The sequence below is a fragment of the Aythya fuligula genome, chromosome 5 (genome assembly GCF_009819795.1).
Source record: "Aythya fuligula isolate bAytFul2 chromosome 5, bAytFul2.pri, whole genome shotgun sequence".
Lineage (NCBI taxonomy): Eukaryota > Metazoa > Chordata > Aves > Anseriformes > Anatidae > Aythya > Aythya fuligula.
In genome coordinates this window covers 53,649,561-53,668,087 of record NC_045563.1, presented here as the reverse complement: position 1 = coordinate 53,668,087, position 18,527 = coordinate 53,649,561, and the positions used below count along the sequence as shown (strand labels likewise).

The 18,527-nt window shown below is 45.5% G+C and overlaps 1 protein-coding gene across 1 annotated transcript in view; it reads left to right on the top strand.

Annotated features, from left to right (window-relative positions):
* The window catches only part of INCENP (inner centromere protein), a 19,899-nt gene extending 1,372 nt beyond the window's left edge, over window positions 1–18,527 (top strand). The window contains exons 3-16 of the mRNA XM_032188063.1: window positions 89–885; window positions 3,050–3,101; window positions 3,290–3,323; window positions 5,474–5,552; window positions 6,113–6,164; window positions 6,494–6,611; window positions 6,698–6,832; window positions 10,212–10,321; window positions 11,156–11,276; window positions 12,005–12,127; window positions 12,542–12,714; window positions 12,994–13,084; window positions 17,188–17,347; window positions 18,110–18,527. Coding sequence (XP_032043954.1) covers window positions 89–885; window positions 3,050–3,101; window positions 3,290–3,323; window positions 5,474–5,552; window positions 6,113–6,164; window positions 6,494–6,611; window positions 6,698–6,832; window positions 10,212–10,321; window positions 11,156–11,276; window positions 12,005–12,127; window positions 12,542–12,714; window positions 12,994–13,084; window positions 17,188–17,347; window positions 18,110–18,324 — 2,260 coding nt within the window. The 3' untranslated portion in view covers window positions 18,325–18,527. The remainder of the gene's footprint in view (window positions 1–88; window positions 886–3,049; window positions 3,102–3,289; window positions 3,324–5,473; window positions 5,553–6,112; window positions 6,165–6,493; window positions 6,612–6,697; window positions 6,833–10,211; window positions 10,322–11,155; window positions 11,277–12,004; window positions 12,128–12,541; window positions 12,715–12,993; window positions 13,085–17,187; window positions 17,348–18,109) is intronic.

Genomic DNA, 18,527 nt, shown 5'->3' with positions numbered 1-18,527 from the left:
GCTCTGACTTGCAAAGGGACTGTTGTGATAGGAGTTCTGGTCTGCTCCTGTGCCCAGTCCCGCTCTAACATGCTGTCTCTGTTGTTAGATTATCTAGAAGGAGGACTAGCAGTCTCAAACTGGTACCCTCCAAGCGATCTTCCCAGCAACTCCAAAACAAAGAAAACGTGGAACCGCTCAGCACTGAGGTCAAAGAAGCCTCGCGCTTGTCTTCAGCTCAAACTGTCTCCCAGCAGCTGACGAGCTCCAAGGCTGCAGCACCCGCTAAGTGCTCAGAGTTACTTCCTGACCGTCTGAGTGCAGGGATGATTCCCGTAGTAGAAATTGGCCTCAGCGATCGTAACAGTGCTGAGCTGTGCATCCAGAAGAGTGCCTCTAAACCAGCAGAGAAGCCCTCTGCAAGCATCCTGTTGAGCCCTGATGCTGATCATCCGGAGGAGAGCAGTGTTCCCCAGCCACAGCCTGGGCCAGCATCGCCTGAGCTGGTGGTCCCTCCCACCCCCGAGGCAAAAGATGCAGGAAAAAGCGAGACTGTGTGGAAGGGGGAGACAGCAAAAGCAGCTGATGCTTCAGCTGATGCTTCGATCATTTTAAGTGAAGAGCCCAGGCTGGAGGAGATGGATGTCTCTGCTCACGAAGAGGCTGACAAAGAACCTGCCCAGTGTGTGAGGGACAGCCCAGAGACTCCTAAAGGCTCTCGGAAGAGCCGGCGCTCTGTGCGCAGAAGCCTGCTGGGTAAAACTTCCCTGACTTCCAGAACCTCGCTGGCAGAGAAATACTCACGAGCCTGGAAGAGGGAAAGTCAGATCCGGAAATCCAGTGCCAGGACAGCGGTCAAGAGCAGGGCACCTCAGAAGCTGTCCGTGTCCTCCAGTGGCATGAACGGTAAGTTTGGATGTCACCAAATAAGTTTGTTTTGCACTGTTCCCGCTCGTTTTGTTGACGTACTGCTTTCCAGTTGTGTGGAGCCATAGCTCCAGGGCTTGTTAGTTGTGAGAATCCACACAGTAGCCAGCAGATGAAGCACAACGTATTGTCCCTCCAGACAGCCCCAAAAGCTGTAGGGAAAGTCCCAAGAGTCTTGCCAGGAGCAGGGGAACAGCCAGGCACTGCAGAACATTGCCCAGTGGTTGAGGCTTGCTCCTGCTTCAGGAGGCAGCAGTTTTCTGCTAACAGTTCTTGCATATTCACATCCTGGTCATGGCAGGCAGCCGAATGGGGGCGCTTTTACAGCAACCACCCTGCGTGATTGGGTTCTATGGCTGGGAAAGTTACATTCCTACACAGGGGTGAGCTTAAAGAACTGGGAATCAAGTTTGTGGCTTGCCAGTTCAGCCTTTTAAATCGTGTGAGAGAACGGTCTTAACATCTGTTTCTGTGGTGATAGCTGATGAAGTTGAGGAGAAAGCTGGCAAACGGGGTTTGTTGCTTTTTGTAGCTCTCTAAGAGCAGTATGGGCCATGTCCTGCCTGTTTTCTGGGAAATAAGGTAGCTGTTGTGTGTGTATTCACTGCTTTTTACAAATAACCTGCTTCCTCCAGAGCCTCCCTTTTGAGAAAGAAATTTGGAGACCGAGCTTCTCAAATTTCTTAAAACAGTTTTTCACACTTAGTCTGTAATAGAGGCAGGTTTCTGCGAGGGGCCACTCGGTGGTTTAAGCGTTGCTCTGTGCTGCTGGAATGCAAGCGTTGGTTTTGGCGCAGGAGAACAAAGTGCTGGATGTAACCTCTCCTTTTTGCAAGCTCAGTGAAGTGGCTAGTAACTGGTGGGCTAGTAAATGGCTCCTGAAATGCAAGCGAGATGAGAGAAGTTCAGGGTGTTAGAATTCGAGGCAAGGTTGGCTCTTCTGCAAAACTGATTGTTTGCTTGGTGGGAGAACTGGGACAGCTGAAATAATGCTACAGTGACGTGTTCATCGGTCGTGTTACAGCCGCGTGGTGTTTGTATTGTCTAAAACAGACTTCGTGTGAATTACACAGTTTAGCTGGGGAAGGATGTATCTGGACAAGGGGTTTTCCTCCACTTCAGCTTAACTGCTCTAGTTAAATGTTTTTGCAGAATCAGAGTGCTGCAGTTCCTGTAGGATTTCCTGTACAGTTAACCAGGCAGTGTGGAGTTCTGGCCAAGTTTCTAGCTCTGTGTCGAGGGCCCCCTCTGTAAAAATGAAGCTGTAGGGAACTGTTCTTACCAGTAACTTTTGAAGAGACACCCAAATAACATTTTCTGCACAGATTAAATATCGATCTGTGTTGTCCAAGTCTGGATTGTCTGGGAGGCTTAAGGAAGGCATTATGTCTTCCCTCAGCACTGCTTGACATGACTGATCTCTTGCTCAGTCAAACTTTTGGGGTTTAAGGAGAGGAAATTAGGTGCTTCAGACAGCTCCAGGCGAGCTTCTTAATGTCTGAAAGCCCAAAGCAAATGGCTAATTGCGTAGGTGTTAATCAACAACATGATGCCTGCTGCATCTCTATGCATAAGTTCTTGCACTGGCTATGTGAACAGCCCCTGGGCTTGGGTTTCCTTCAGTACCAGCAGTGAAGGATGTTGCGGAGCAGACTCCTGACTTTCCCTTTCCGTGAGATGTCTGGCCGTGTTTACTCCTCTCAGTCTGGAGCTGCATATCTGCCTTAATTATTAACAGCATTTCCCAGCCTGTGTTGGTACTGGAAAGCCGGCTACCGCTGCGCCAGCTGGAGTGCTTAGCAGGGAGCAGCACTCTGCAAATAATGCTGGTTTTACTGCTGCTGATATCTGGACACGGCCATGCAAAACGAGTCGGAGCCCAAACCTGGCCACTCCTAATGTCAGCGCTTTGAATATCGCTTTGAACTCACCTGTAATTGAAAATATATTAAAATCGCAGGCAACTTTTTTTTTTTTTCTTCCCTCCTACTACTTTGTATTAAGCTGCCCTTGCTTGAAGTGGCGTGCATTTGAATTGCAGGCAGTAACTCAGGAGGCAGAGCAGACACCAGTCCTGAGTGAACCTTGCAGAGTGCCCTGGCCTGTACGTTATAACTTTGGCACCCTTTTTTCTTTTCTCTAGGCTCCAGCTCTGAAGAGGTACCAGAGGATGAAGAAACAGTTGTCAAAACTGGGTGAGTGCTTCAAGACTTTTTTTTAACCATCAATATCATTCTTGTGGAGGGTTTTTTGTTTGCTTTTGTTTTCTTTCCAGCAGTAACTCTTAATATAAAATGCATGGCTTGTGTCTACCATGCCTCTTCCCAGTTTTCTCAATGTTATTAACCATAGCTACCTCCTTTTTTTTTTTTTTTTATTCTAGACCTCCTCCTGGACCTTCTACCCCCTCAAAGTTGGTAAGTTTTGCGCAGAGGTTAAAAGCGTTCTTGTTTGCACTGGTTTGTGAGCAGGATGTGTTGAGTACATCCCTAATTCATCACTGAGGGACTGGGGAGCTCTGACGAGAGGCAGCCAGGCTCAGCCAACTTCGTGCACAGCACTTGAATAAAGCAAGCGCAGAGCACTGAGTTCAGATACAGGCGTGAGCCTATCCATAGCACACCCGGTTCTGATCAACAGACTAAAGAGAAGTCTGATGCTGTCAGGTCTGTTTTAATCACAGTGTTCAAAATTATCAGAATAAAAACCAGTCAAGTTTTACTTCAGAAAATGAGCGCACCTGACACGAGGCTTATTTTGGATGCAGGCAAAGGTAGGCATCCTGTATGGTGTTACAATCTCTAATATTTCAAAGCTAAGGCAAATTTCAAAAATAACATCCCTATCTTTTATAAATATATTTAAATGTGTGCATTTTAGTGATGTAAATGATTGCATACAAGCACTAAATTCAGTCCTTGGTATTGTTGGCATTCTAAGTAGAGGCCTGCTTTCTGTTGGCTGTTTCTTATCCATTTGCTAGAGATATATTGTATGAAAATTTAGTCCTGAATTCATACGTAGACGGTTAAACAATCTCCTTATAATTTAATATTTTTTTTGAGTTGGGCAGAGTTGGTACGCTGTTGCTGTTTCTCTAAGGTTTCTGTGTTTTTAAAGCTCCTTTGACCTTTTCACGAGTCCTGCAGATTGCTGAAAGGTTGTCAGCTTGTCTTTGACAACCACAGAAATCTGTAAATCTCATTCAGGTCAAAACATATCCCTCCAGAATTGTCACTGCCTTCATGAGGAAGGATTCCCAGGATTTTGTCAGTGTACTGCCGAGAATAATTTTCAATAAAAGACTGAATTAATGGAGTTGAGCTCTGTGGCCTTCGAACTTCTGTAAGCAAGGACAGGCTTATATGTACTTGTATGGCTGTCCTTCTCAGCAGATCTGCACAAGTTCAAATAAATTCATTTCTTCTAGTGCTTGTGGACCTTACGTGCCTGAATTTCAGGTGTGGAAAAGCTTAAAGTGCAAATGTGGAGAGGAAAAAAATGAACCCACAGTTTTGCAGACTGCGAGAAGAGGATCTTTATCTTGTGTTTCTGTACCTTGATCTATCTATTGGCAATTTTCAGAGCAAACCAACTGTGGTTTGGTTCCCTCCAGAAGCTTCCTTTGTGAGCTGTGAGCAGCAGGAAAATGTGGCTACTCAGCAGCCTTTTCAAAACCGAAAATGTCTTTATGCGTTCCTATAGACAAAGATGATACCTTTATGCATGCTGTTACTAAAAGGTCAGGTTTTTGTTAGGCCTGACATCAAATTAACCAGATCTATGTGATTCTGTTGGCCAGCAAGATGCTTCCTATACCTAGCCTTAGGATGTGATGCTAAAAAAAAGAACAAAAAATGCGGAGGATGAAATATTCATCCTTCTTTTTTTCCTTGCGTACCCAAATCCTTTATGGCTGCCAGCCCACCTGCTGACCAAGGTGGGTTTGGGGATTTATGGGAATTTTATTTGGGAATTTTATTTGGGAATTAATGCTTGCACTGCAAGCAGAGTGCAGATTTCAAAGGGCGTTGACAGCTCTTCTGTCAAAGAAGTAACTTTGTTTTTGTGTAAGTGCAAAGGCGGCAAGCAGCAGCGCATATCTCATTAATAATAGAAATAGATAAACCCAGGAAATGAGCTGTTTGTTGTGGCTGTCTTGTTTGTTCATCATTGCGAAGTAAAATGGGCATTGCCTGGTTCTTTGCCAGAAGACCAGCGAACATAAACAGGTTTCCATCTAGGAATGCTTTTGTCCTCAGTAGTCTGAGTTCATCCATTCAGTTTGAGCAGTCAATCCCTCGTTGCAGATGCTCATGCTCTGTGTTAACGTCTGTGCTTCTGCTGATGACGTGACATCAAGGGATTTGCTAGGATGGTGTCCCAAGATATTTTTCATAGCTGGAGGTCAAGGCGTCACTCTGGGTGCTGGTTCTAATACTTTCTGGTATCTTTGTATCCTCTGATAATATTACAGCATCTGTGCCAGCGTGACGACATGATTTGAAGCAGTAATTGCCTGTTTCTGTGCGAGAGTTGGGTTGAAACTCATTTGTTTTTCCTACAGGACTTTGAAGGTCCACGAATGTCGCTTCGTTCTCGGACTGTCAACAGAAATGAACAGCCGCAGGAGATGAACAACAACGGTAACTGCCAGAGGCTTTTTGTGGCAGAATTTTAAATAGTCATGACTTTGGGAGACTGGAAATTTGAAAGGCTTGCTAGTCAATTTGAAAGCCCAATTTGAAAAACTAATCAAATATTTGAAACATGTTTTGTTTGAAGAGATAAGCAGCTAGGAACCTGTGCTGGACTTGCCATTTTCCACTCTGGGAAATGTATGGAAACAGGCTGGGATGTCATGAAGATGAAGGGTTACATGTGCTCAGGTCATGGGAGACCTAGCTGCATCCTGTTTCTGAAGCAAGCTGTTGCACTGTATCTGTGCAAAACTCAATAGTGTATTGGTGCAAACTGTGTACTGTACGTAACTCCAGACAGCTTTGCTTTATTGTGTATTTCTAGGTTCATATGATACTGTATGGTTACTTCTGAAAGCAAGCAACAAGATCCTGCTGTGCATATTGCATGGCGGCCTTTTTTTTCCTTATTTTGCTAGCTTCTAAATCTGTTGTTTGCTTTCAAAGCAGTGTTAGAAGGGATTTTGGGGGGGACTAGAACTAACTGTTGAACTGTTTTCTTTCAGAAAGCAACGTAAATAAGAATGGGGAGACCCAGGAACCACCCCAAAGTGCCAGGTATACTCACAGAATTGCTCAGGTTGGAAGGTACCTGTGGAGGTCTGTAATCCAGTCTCCTGTTCAAAACAGGTTCAACACTGAACCACTGTTAAAGGGCTTCAGTGATTTGTGACTATGGAACTCTTGCAATAAGTTTTCTCTGCCTCTGTGAAAAGATGATTTAATTTGTATCTTCTATCACGTTGGAAATTTTGTTAGATAACTACTTAAGTATACACAATGAAGTACCTTTAAAGATAGGGTAGTTTTATGATCTTTGTTTAAAACCTGAACTTGAGACAATCGGGAGAATTTGTGGTGTACCATAGATTGTATTTTCCTTGCAGGAGAAAAACAAGTTACAAAAGAGCTGTGGATCACCGCTATGACAATCAGCAAGCAGAAGATGGAGGGCTTTCTCCTCCCAGAAGAAAGACCCCATCCCCTACCTGTCCAGCCAGCAAAGTAAGATCCTTACAACCCTGCTGTACTTCCCCAAGAATTGTTTCCTACTGACACCTGAACATTGTTTTTTGCCATTCTTCTCTTAGGTTGTACGTCCTTTCAAAACGTTTTTGCACACTGTGCAGAAGAACCAGCTCCTAATGACCCCAAGTTCTGTGGGGAGAAACGGAGTAATCAAGTCTTTCATCAGGCACAACGCTCCTCTCCAAATTGATCCCAAGGTAAGTAAAGACTGTTGTAAGCTGGTAGGTGATGGTCTAAAGAGTGTCTAAGGTAAAGCACAGATGCAAAACAACCTTTCCCACCCATATTAAACTAAGCAGCAACTTCAAGCTCTCTGTTTACATTTACATAAATTAAGTAAACTAGTTACTATTCAGCTTTCTAAAGATTTCTGATTCAGACTCTAAGCTTTATTTCTCTGGCATTCCCCTGTGGTACTGGCAACTAACAAGGGAAGGAAAACTGGAAATAACTGGGAAATGAAAACAAAGAGGATTTTGAATACTGCAGTTTGGGTGTATAGCTCAAGTCTCCATGTCCAAAGACTCCTAGAAAGGACTTTTTTTTAACGAGTGAGAACTTAGCAAATGCCTTTTAAATCCATGCTCCTGATGTTCTGTCAGTCTCACTTCAGTGCCTGGTAAAACTATGGAGAGGATTATTTTGGGAGTTATTGAAAAGCACCTGAAGAACAATGCAGCCAACATGGCTTCACAAGGGGAAGGTCATGTTTAACAAACTTAATTTCCTTTTATGACAAGATCACCCATCTAGGTTGACCAAAGGAAGCCAGCTGATGTGATCTTTCTGGGTTTCAGTAAAGCTTTTTATACTGTCTGTCATAGTATCCTTCTGGACAAAAGGACCAGAATGCAGTCAGATAAAAACATAATAAGATGGGTGAACAATTGGCTGATGGGTCAGGCCCAGAGGGTTCTTGTAAATGGGGTTACATCAGGCTGGCAACCTGTCACTAGTGGAGTTCCCCAGAGCTCTGTTTTAGGACCAGTCCTCTTTGATGTTTTCATAAATGATTTGGATGAAGGGCTTTAAGGTTTCTGAGCTAGTTCACAGATGATACCAAATTGGGCGGAGCTGTTGACCCTATTGAGGGTGGAGAGGCCTTGCCTCTGGACAAACTGGAGAGCTGGGCAATCCCCCAGTGATATGAAGTTTAACAAGAACAAGTACCTGATTCTGCACCTGGGAAGGAGCAACCCTGACTATCTGTACAGACTGGGGGATGAGATGCTGGAGAACAGCCCTGCAGAAAGGGATCTAGGGCTTTTGGTTGACAGCAAGTTGAACGTGAGCAAGCAGCATGTCCTGGCAGCCAAGAGAGCTAACCGTATCCTGGGGTGCATCAAGAAGGGCATTGCTTGCTGGTCAGTTGTCCCACTGTGCTGTGCGAAACAGCATGGAGCTGTGACAGGGGCAGTTCAGGCTGGAAATCAGGAAAAGGTTCGTCACCCAGAAGGTGGTTGGGCACTGGGACAGGCTCCCCAGGGCAGTGGTCACAGCACCGAGCTGCTGGAGTTTAAGCAGCTTTTGGACAGTGCTCTCAGACGTGGTCTGATTTTTTTTATTTGTATTTTTTCGGGGTGGTCCTTTGGGAACCTAGGAGTTGGACTCCGTGATCCTGGTGGGTCCCTTCCAACTCGGGATGTTCTAGGATTCTGAGGTTTATCAGACTTATCAGACTTTTGGAGGCTCTTACAGAAAGAAACATGAGCTTGTCTAATAGGAGACTGCTGTGTCAATGAGACAGGCATTTGAGTCCCCAAATCTAATAAGCACCACTGTCAAGGGGGAGTGTACTTGTTGCAGCCAGCTCTTAGTGAAGACGGGTGGCCTGCCTTTGTGTCTGCAGGCAGATGCCTCTACCTAGGTGTTACTACAGTGAAGTTTACAGCATCACAAGAACCCAAGCAGAGTGTTTTTTGGGGTGTATGAGGTTCTATATTTGCAAAAGGAGTTGTTCCATGCAATCAGAACACAGAGAAAAACAATTTTGTCATAAGTAATGTCCATTTAATTGCATAGGCTGGACTTACAGTAGGAATATGCCTGCACCAGGTGGGCACCCCTCTCCTATACCAGCTCTAGATTTAGATTTGCTGTTTGACTTGGAAGAGAAGTCAGTGTTTGTGAAAAGCCGGTTTCAATCAGCGTGCTGTAGTGTTTGTTCCAGAATACAGCTCTGACAGTGTAATGCTGGGACAGGGGTGTAGCTTCACTGATGTACCTAGGGATGCACTAGAAACTAGCGTGCTGAGCATAGATTGCTCGTACTTCTCATACCCAACAACTTGCCTGCAAAATAAGGTAGACCTAGGGCTTGTTTTCACTTGCAAGAAAGCTGGGAAGGGAGAGGAGGGAACACTGCTGAAGCTTTTTCCTGCGTCTAGCTTATATCTTGGGAATCTAATATCTGAACTTGTATTGCTTAAAGCTGTCATGGTTGCACTGCTCGGAGTCTTGCTGTACTCCAGCAGCTAAGAGAAGCCTATCATTAAGAGGTAGTGAAGTATTCAACCTCTAATCTCAGTGGTATTCCTGCTGACGTTACTGTCTCTATTGGCAAAGGAGCTGGTGTGATAAGAAAAGTCTCTCTGCTCTGTGGATCCTTTGCTGTGATTGCATTGAAAATTATATCTTAGGTTTTGTTCCACTGTGGGCAACCTTCCCCTTAAGACTTTTTCCATTTGGGGGCTAACATAATTAAGAAAAATGAGAGCAGAAAGATATAATTAATAGCTCTAACTTAGTTTGGATATTAGTTACCAATCATTTACAACATGAAGCTCAGCATAAGGTAATTAGTCTGAGTATTTCCCTCTGCTTATCAATGGCTTTGCTTGCAATGAGACTAGAGTTGTCATAACGAGGCATTTGCAGTGTGCAGTCTGGCATTAAATTACTTTATCTTAATGTGTTTGCCATGACTGTAATGATGGTTGGATCTTGCTCTTCTAATTGACAGCAGGCTTCGGCTGAGTTAGCTGGATTGTTTGGGGAAATGAGAAAAACGCCCTGCATTTCTGTGTAGATGATATATGGGGCCAACTGTGTGCTTGAAACAAGCTGCAAGCACTCTGTCTAAATGGTGGTGGTTTACCACGAGATAAATCTTTGTGGGAAGCAAAGAAGACTGTGAGAGCTCTGAGCTGAAGCAAGCAATGTGTTTCCTAGAGCACCATCTGTCCTCTTCGCTCTCTGCAGGATGTTAGTGTTATTGCCAAGCATTAGCACTGCTTTTTTAGTTCTTTTTACCAACATAAATCACGGTGTTTTCTGTCCGCAATCTGTGGAAGCTGCCTGAACTTTAGGAGCTGATGCTTTGGTTCCAACAACTCAGCTTCTTTTCTTGCTTTCAAGGATTAATACCACTTCCTCATTGTCCATCATATCGGTTCCCAGACATCCGTGACCACATCACAGGTTACCTGAGCTCTATTTCAGGCTTCTTACCATCCCTTGGTTGTGGCTGCAGCTGCAGTTCCATGGTGTTATCTCTGGGTCCTTAATTAATCTGAGCAGGCTGAGGTAGAAAGAAGCCCTGTCAGCTGAGTATAATCATGTTTCAATCCATCTCAGGAAAAGGAGAGACAGAAGCTAGAGACTCTGAGGAAAAAGCAAGAGGCCGAACAGCTGAGAAAACAAAAAGTGGAGGAAGAAAGGAAACGGCGACTAGAAGAGGCAAAGATGTGAGTATAAGCCTTCTGCCTTCTCTGAACTGCTCTCTCTGGTCCTGCAGGGCCCTGTATCTAGGCTATTTGTCTTGCAAATTCCAGATGCGCAGCAAAAATTCTTGTCTGCGTACACTGTGAAGACAGTATTTGTTTGCATAGTGTTTAAGATGCTACTAAAAAGTTAACTTTTGTAGTTGACTGCTTTTGCAGCTTTCTGCCTCAAGTCCTGTATTTCAGATGGAGCTTAAAGATACTGCCAATGTTTAAACAGCTTACCCGGTTGTTGCGCTTTAACCTGGCCGGCAGCTAAGCACCACGTGATGATAACGATAACAGTACTACTACTAATAATGTGTACAAACAAGTGATGCACAACGCAATTGTTCACCACCCGCTGACCGATGCCCAACCTAACCCCGAGCAGCCGGCCCCCCACCCCGGCTAGCCACCCCTATCTATTGTTCAGCATGACCCTAGATGGGATGGAATACCCCTTTGGCCACTTTGGGTCAGCTGTCCTGGGTCTGTCCCCTCCCAGCTCCTGCTGCACCCCCAGCCTGCCTGCTGGCAGGACAGAGCAAGAAGACGAAAAGTCCTTGGCTTGGTGTAAGCACTGCTCTGCAGCAATTAAAACATCAGGGTGTCATTTTTATCCTAAATCCAGAACATAGCACCCTACCAGCTACTAGGAGGAAAATTAACTCTATCCTAGCCAAAACCAGGGCACCGGTACATTGAATATTGTGCTGCCCAAGAACTGTCTCTGTTGCCTTATATTTGAGTTACAAACTCTACATAAGAAACTCATCCAGCTAGCTGACACCGCTAATGTTGGGCTGTGTCCTACAGGAAGCGTGAAGAGCGCCTCCGTAAAGTGCTGCAAGCTCGGGAACGGGCAGAGCAAATGGAGGAGGAGAGGAAAAGGCGCATTGAGCAGAAGCTGGCTCTGCTTGATGAGAAGACTGAGAAGGTAAGGACCGTTCTGCTTGAACAGTGATGCGATGTCAGTGTGCCTTCCAGAAAGAGGAATTGAGGCTGCTGAAATTCAGAGAATGAACTGGAGAACATTTGAATGAAGACACTTCCAGAAACATAGCGCTTAGTGATTCTGAGCTTTCTCTTGGTTACAGCAAATGGCAGGTGAAAACCTTTATTTTCTAGAGTTATGAAGTTAAGTGGGCTGTGCTAGGGCTTTACTAGTCATGTAGGGAAACAACTTCAAATAGATAAAACCATTAGTCTGGCTTTATCTACTTAAAGTCGTTCTCTTATTTGACTACTGGATGAAGATGTGAAAATAAACATACTTCCTCCAGACCTTATCTTGTGCCTGAGATTTTCAGACAATTTGCAGATGTGGCTGCAGCAATCATTTGTTTTGCTTTCAGTATTTCCATCTGCTTTATTTATTTTGTGCTTCTTACAATACGTCCTCGTGACTTGTGATATTAGACGTATAAGTACCAGAATAGTAGTCGTAGATTCCTGTGAAGATGTAAAAGAAGGTAATTTCCCTAAATGTTCCCTTTTTAAAATAAAGCACAGCTCCCATTGATTCCTCGTGGCTAAAAAATATATTTTCACTTCATAAGAGGATGGGAGCTTTGCATCTTTAAGCCTTACTGCCATGGTAATTCACGTTCACAGAGCACTGTCCCATCTGAGACTTAAGTATTCAGCTAGCTGTGTGTGTTTTAGGTGCGGGAAGAAAGGCTGGCAGAAGAGAAGATCAAAAAGAAAGCAGCTGCCAAGAAAATGGAAGAAGCGGAGGCCCGGCGCAGGCAGGATGAAGAGGCCAGGAAACAAAAAGCACTGCTGCAGGTTTGTGCTGGAGCCCATCCCGTTGTCCTGCGTGCAGTTAGAATGGCTGTGGTCTGCCGTGGTCTTTGTGAGCAAGGAATCTGGCTAGGAGTACTAACGACCCAAATGAGTAAAAATTAGGGTAGCGGAGAAGCTCTTTGTCCTCAAAGCTGTCTGCAGTGTTGTGCTTCCTCTTGCGCTATCCTGTGAGCTGTTAGTGGTGTTTGTGACCTGCATTTCTTCCACAGTTCCGTACAGATTCTTACTGAAGGCCTTATGTTAGGAATCAGCGAGTGTTAAATTTCTCAGTTAACCCTGTGTCTCAAAGATGAAGAACATGGTGGTGGCTACTGGTCAGATAAGGTGGTCCTGATTCTTTGTTCTGGAGCCTGTTCCAGTACAGTGGGGTGTAAGTAGTTCCCTTCTGCTTACCAGGAGGAGGAGGACCGTCGGCACAAAGAGCTAATGCAGAAGAAGAAGGAAGAGGAGCAGGAACGTGCCAGGAAGATTGCTGAGCAGAGGCAGGCAGAACAGGAGAGAGAGAAACAGCTGGCTGCCGAGAGAGAGCTGGAGAAGAGGAAGGAACAGGAGAGGATCCAGGCAGAAAAGTAAGCTAATAGCCACTTACGCATTAAATTCTGTGCTGGGACTTTGAAAAGAAGCAGGAACAGAGGGCATTAGTGAAAGGTCTGAGCACCAAAGAGCTGTTTTGTACCAGGTGCTTCTGGACTGTTGGGGGTACTGAGCTGCCAAGAAGTAGTTCAGAGCTCAGGGCAGAAAGTATGATGGGGAGCGCCTTGAAAAGCTGGGGTTTGCAGCAAGCTCTGTGGATGGCAGGGTACCCCTGTACAATGTTGAGCGTAACGGTCCGTTGCTTTGGTTCTCAGGCAACGTGAACAGCAAGAGAAGGCAGCTCGCCTCCAGAAGGAAGTACTGGCTGCTAAAGAACAGCTCCAGAAGGAAACGGAGAAGAAAAAAGTAAGTAGACATGCCTCTGGCTTCAGTGGCCTCTTGTTTGAAGCAGCTGAGCTCTGAAGCTGCTAAGAACCCTGATGAGCGAGCGATTGCACTTCTGAACTAGAGCCAGCTAAAGCACTTCTGTCAAGTGTGTCCTCGGTTTGTTTTGGAATGGACAGCAGCTGTGCTTGCTGTCTAGATGGCAGCAGAGCAAGAAGAAAAGACAGATAATGCACCTGTTGAATTGAAGGCTTTGGCTTTTCTCTTTGTGCCTGGGTGTATCTGTACTTCTCTGATGTCAAAAAACAATTCCAGATTTTTCAGAAGCAACATCCCAATTTTATGTTTATACCACTTTTGGCAGAAACACAAGTACAGGCTGTAGACTTTATAAGGTTATTTTCTGCACTGGTCATTCTGGCGTAGATTAACTAAACAGGGATGGGGCATCCACAGCTTCCCTGAGCAGCCTGTGCCAGTGCCTTACCACACTCTGAGTGAACAATTTCCTCCTAACCTCTAATCTAAATCTCCCCTTTTAGTTTAAAACCATTCCCCCTTGTCCTACCATCATCCGACTGAGCAAAAAGGTGCTCTCCATTTTTATAAGCCCCCTTTAAGTATTGAAAAGCTGCAATGAGGTCTCCCTGGAGCCTTCTTCAGGCTGAACGTTCCCATCTTTCTCAGCCTTTCTCCATAGGAGAGGTGCTCCAGCCCTCTGAGCATCTTTGTGGCTCCTCTGGGCTCACTCTTACAGCCCCACATCCTTGTGCTGGAGCCCCAGACCAGGACGCAGGGCTCCAGGTGGGGCCTCAGGAGGGCAAAGCAGAGGGGCACAATCGCCCCCCTGCCCTGCTGCCACCCCTCTGCTGATGTAGCCCAGGATGTAGGGCTGCCTGGGCTGCAGGCACACGCTGCTGGCTCCTGCCGAGCTTTTTATCCACCTAAACCCCCAGGTCCTTCTCTGCAGGGCTGCTCTCAGTGAGTTCTTCTCCCAGCCTGTGCTCCTGTCTGGGATTGCCCCGACCCAGGTGCAGCACCTTGCACTTGGCCTTGTTGAACCTCGTTAGGCTCACAGGGGCCCTCTTCTCAGGCTCATCCGGATCCCTTTGGGTGGCACCCCTTCCTTCTGGTGTGTTGGCTGCACCACTCAGCTTGAGGTCATCTGCAAACTTGCTGAGGGTGCACCTAATCCCATTGCCTATGTCACTGACAAAGATATTAAACAGCACTGGTCCCAAAACAGGCCCCTGAGGGACACCACTCATCACTGGCCTGCACCTGGACATGGAGCCGTTGACCACCGCTCTCTGGGTGCAGCCACCCAGTCTGTTCCTTACCCACTGAGCAGTCTGCCCTTCAAATGCCCTTGGTGAAGCTGTGCTGGCTGTCTCGGATCACCTCCTTTTCTTGCATGTGCCTTACCATTGCCTCCAGGAGCATCTGTTCCATGATCTCCCCAGGCACAGGTGTGAGGCTCACTGGTCTGTAGTTCACCAGGTCCTCCTTTCTACCCTGTTTAAAAATGGCAGTGATTTCCCGTTTTCCAGTCACCAGGACTTCACCTGACTGCCAGGACTTCTCAAATATGATGGAGAGAGGCTTGGCAACTGTATTAGCTGACTCCTTCGTGACCCTAGGACGCATGGCATCAGGCCCCACAGATTTGTACCTGTTCAGTTCCATCAGGTGGCCTCCAACCCGCTCTTTGCTTACAGTGGGGGGAACTTTGCTCCCCGAGCCCTCATCTGTGGGTTTAGGGAAATGAGATGTGGGAAGCCTGGCTGGCAGTGAAGGCTAAGGCAAAGAAGTTGAGTCCCTCGGCCTTCTCTGTGTCTGTTACCAGTTCTCCCTTCTCATTTATCGGGGGGGGGGCAATCTCCTTGGCCTATGTCTTCTGGCCAGTGAAACCTCTCCTGTGACTCTTCCCAGGCCACATGTCCCTGCTTCTGCTGCTTGTGCATCTCCTTCTGCCTCAGTCTGACCTGCAGGTCCTTGCTCAGCCATCCTGGTTTTCTGCCCTCCTGCCTGCTTTTTTACACAGCGGGGTGGAGAGTTCTTGTGCTCTAAGGAAAACACCCTTAAAGTTGCCAGCTCTGTTCAGCTCCTTTGTCCCTAAGGACAGTGTTCCAGGGGGTCTCGTCCACTAGGTCTTTACTTGGCAGAGCTGTGGTGTTAGCACACTGACAGCAGGTGCCCGACCCGTGTATAACTTGTCCTGCTGCTAAGACTGGGTGGGATTTATCAACTTCAGATGTGTGCCATTTGCCTTAGCAGTCTCTTGGTTTATTTGCATCCAGAGGGAAAGAGTAAGCATGCCTAGGGGCAGATTCTTTTGGCTTGTTCTGGATGGTTGCTGTAGAATAGGATGACTTGGGCTCTACAAATACTGTATTTGTACGTTTATTAGTCTGAAGAGAGGCTAAGATATAGTAAGTCAGTAGCACGGACTTGCCCATCTCAGAGGTCAGCTGGTACCTGATGTGTGTGTCCTGAAGAAGCCAGCAGCAAGTTTTTCAAGGCAGGAGGTCATCACGTTATCGTGTTCTTAAATAGGAAGGTCAGGTTGTGCCACTTGGTGAGGAAAGCTCAAAGCGTTGCATCAGCATTGTTTAGTGTCTGCGCTGCGTTCAGACTGCTCCTTATAGAAAGCACCACTAGCAACGAAAACTTGTAATTAGATGTTTAGATTTCTTTTGTGTATAAAAAAATGTTAAACCCTGGATTAACAGCATAGTTTAGTTTGTAAGGTAAACTTAATTCATTTGTGACATCGGCTTGCCAGCAGGAGGAGCAGTTGCTAGCAGAGACGAAGAGGCAGGAGCAAGAACAGAAGAAACTACCAGAGGAACAAAAGGCTAAAGATGTAGCCCAAACACAGCACCCAGAAAAAAAAGAGGTAACTCTGCTCCCTCTGGTGAAATTTCTTCAAGAGATTACATCGGAGAACTTTGATTCCAGCACTGGCGTGCTGTAATAACTGTGGGCAGTATTACCGTCTGCTTTTTTATTCCCTTTCAGTAAAAAAGGGATTCTGTAATTTTATTTTTTTTTCCCACGGGTATCTGAAGTTGACTCCTGGTGGTCTGGAGTACTTAAATGATTTCTGGGGAGTGAAAAGAAGGGAAAGGAAACAGCAAGTATTTGTCAGTGTTTTCTAGTTGTCAGGATAAGGCAGTGGTTAAAGTCAAAGTTGCCTTGCCCCCTCTGAACTCCACCTGTGTAAATAGTGAGCGAACCTTGCTGGCAGCAGGTACGCTGAAACAGTGGTATTGAAACTCAAAGTTGGAAGCAGCCACGGGGTGGCAGCAGTCTGGTATAAACAGGATTGCAGCTGTGCTGCACAGCTGATGGAATTTAAGATGATGCTGGAGGTGAATGTAGTGCTTGAATATCAAAGACAAATATATGAATCTTTATCTCCCTGTAAAGCTACATATTTCAATCTTTAAATGCAAAACCAGCAAACTATGAGATAACTTTAATGTGTACGACGCCATGACAAAAGCAAAACTGTTCTCAACTCTTCAGAGGTACTTGTCCCTCTAATTAAGGACTGACTTACACCTTATGGTTGGTGAAATCTGCAGTTTTAAGTTTTTCTTTGTTTGTTTGTTTTCCCTCATGACTTGCATTTTAAGCGGTCTTATTGTTCACATCAAAATTACAGTGCAGTTTGTTCTATGTGCGTTTTCTCTGCAAGGTAATATTCAGTTTAAAATTATTAAATAACCCTAGGAGCTTGGTTGCAAAATATTTAAAGGGCATTACTCAGCACCAGCTTTGAGGATGTAACAAATCTATTTAAGGCGTGCTTATAACGAATGGAAGTGCTGAATCTACATTAGGTACGCGTACTGCTGGTTTGTCTGTGTCATCCATAGCTGATTAAGCAGCCTAAGCAAACAGGAGAAGACAGTGCAAAGTTCTATTTGGGTCAGAACTGTAGAACTTGGGTCAAGTTCTTTGACCAAAGCTTGAAAAGCACCAAATGTTAAGTTTTGCAACTGTGAGACAGCAAGAGGTGGAATACTGAGGTATTCTAATCTGTAAGTGTCATGGAACAACTTGGAAGCGTAACAGTGCTATTGCATCTAACACGTGCTAATATGTTCATCTTCTAGAATTCACCTGTCTGCAATTCATACCAGATGACTCCGCAGTTCCAGAAAGATCCAAAGCCCCCCAAGATAAATCCCAACAATTATGGCATGGATCTGAACAGCGATGACTCTACTGATGACGAAAGCCAGCCTCGCAAGCCCATCCCTGCCTGGGCCAGTGGTATGTGTAGTGGGTTAAAATATCCTCCGTGCCCCCAGCCTATCCCTCCTGCAGCTTTGTTCTGATGCATAATAAGACCTGGTGTAAGATTCTGCCCGACTTCTCCTACACGCACCTTGTACAGTTAAAAATCCTAACCAGTGCAGTGACGTGGCTGGAGTGTGGAGTCGAGGGCTCTTTTACCAGCTGGGAGCTTCATGGGACAACACTGGGGAAAAACACTTTTTAAAACTTTTTAAAACCACCCTAACTGCTCCAAGTGTCATTTTGCCATTGGGAATGGAGGAATTCTGAACTAGGCCTCAAAGTGTGCTCGACAACCATTGGCTTAAAAAAATAAATAATAAAAATATCGCCAGATGTTATAGGCCAGGTTGCAGCAGGCTATTGTCCTGGTTCTGAAGTACTCGCTTCCATTATTGTTTCATATTCCACCTACCCAAGGGGAGCTAAAAGTTTGTGTTGAAACTAATTTTACCTGTAGGAAGAGAAGCAGAGAAACCTCGCTTCTCGCAAATATATTCTAGTTCCTGGGCAGAATTCAGTTCGTGCAATACTTACCCACCAAGGAAGGGATCTATGCTGAAGCTCTAAGCATTAATAGGGAGCTTTAAAATGTCATAGAACTACAAGAGTTTCTCCTGTTGCAATATTTGTGTAATTAGAGATGAAGGGAGCCAGCGCGTGCTGCATACAACCAGCCTGCACAGCAATTTCAGTTAAAAATAAATAAATAAAGAGCGCTAACTTTTGTTTCTCCAGGGAATCAGCTTAACCAAGCAGTAATCCGGCAGTACTACAACCCTCCCAACATCGATGCGCTCTTCGGGAGAATTGTAAGCCCCAAGTTGGAGGACATCTTTTACAAAAGCAAACCACGCTACTTCAAGCGCACGAGCTCGGCTGTGTGGAATTCCCCGCCCTTCACAGGTTCCAAATCGGTTCTCGGTCTGCCATATAGCCTGAAAAAGTACTGAGGTGAGCAGTGGCTGTCTCCTGTGGAGCAATGGGCATAGGTTTCTGCCTCTCTAGGTGAGAGGTAGTATTCAGTATCCTGAAATCTTTAGGTATTATCTTTGGATTAAATGTCAGCTCTTACTGGGTCTCTTGCATTTTCCATTTTTGGGGTTTATTTTTTCACTATTGAGCAAAGTTGCAGACTTTTGGGAGGCCTTGCTTC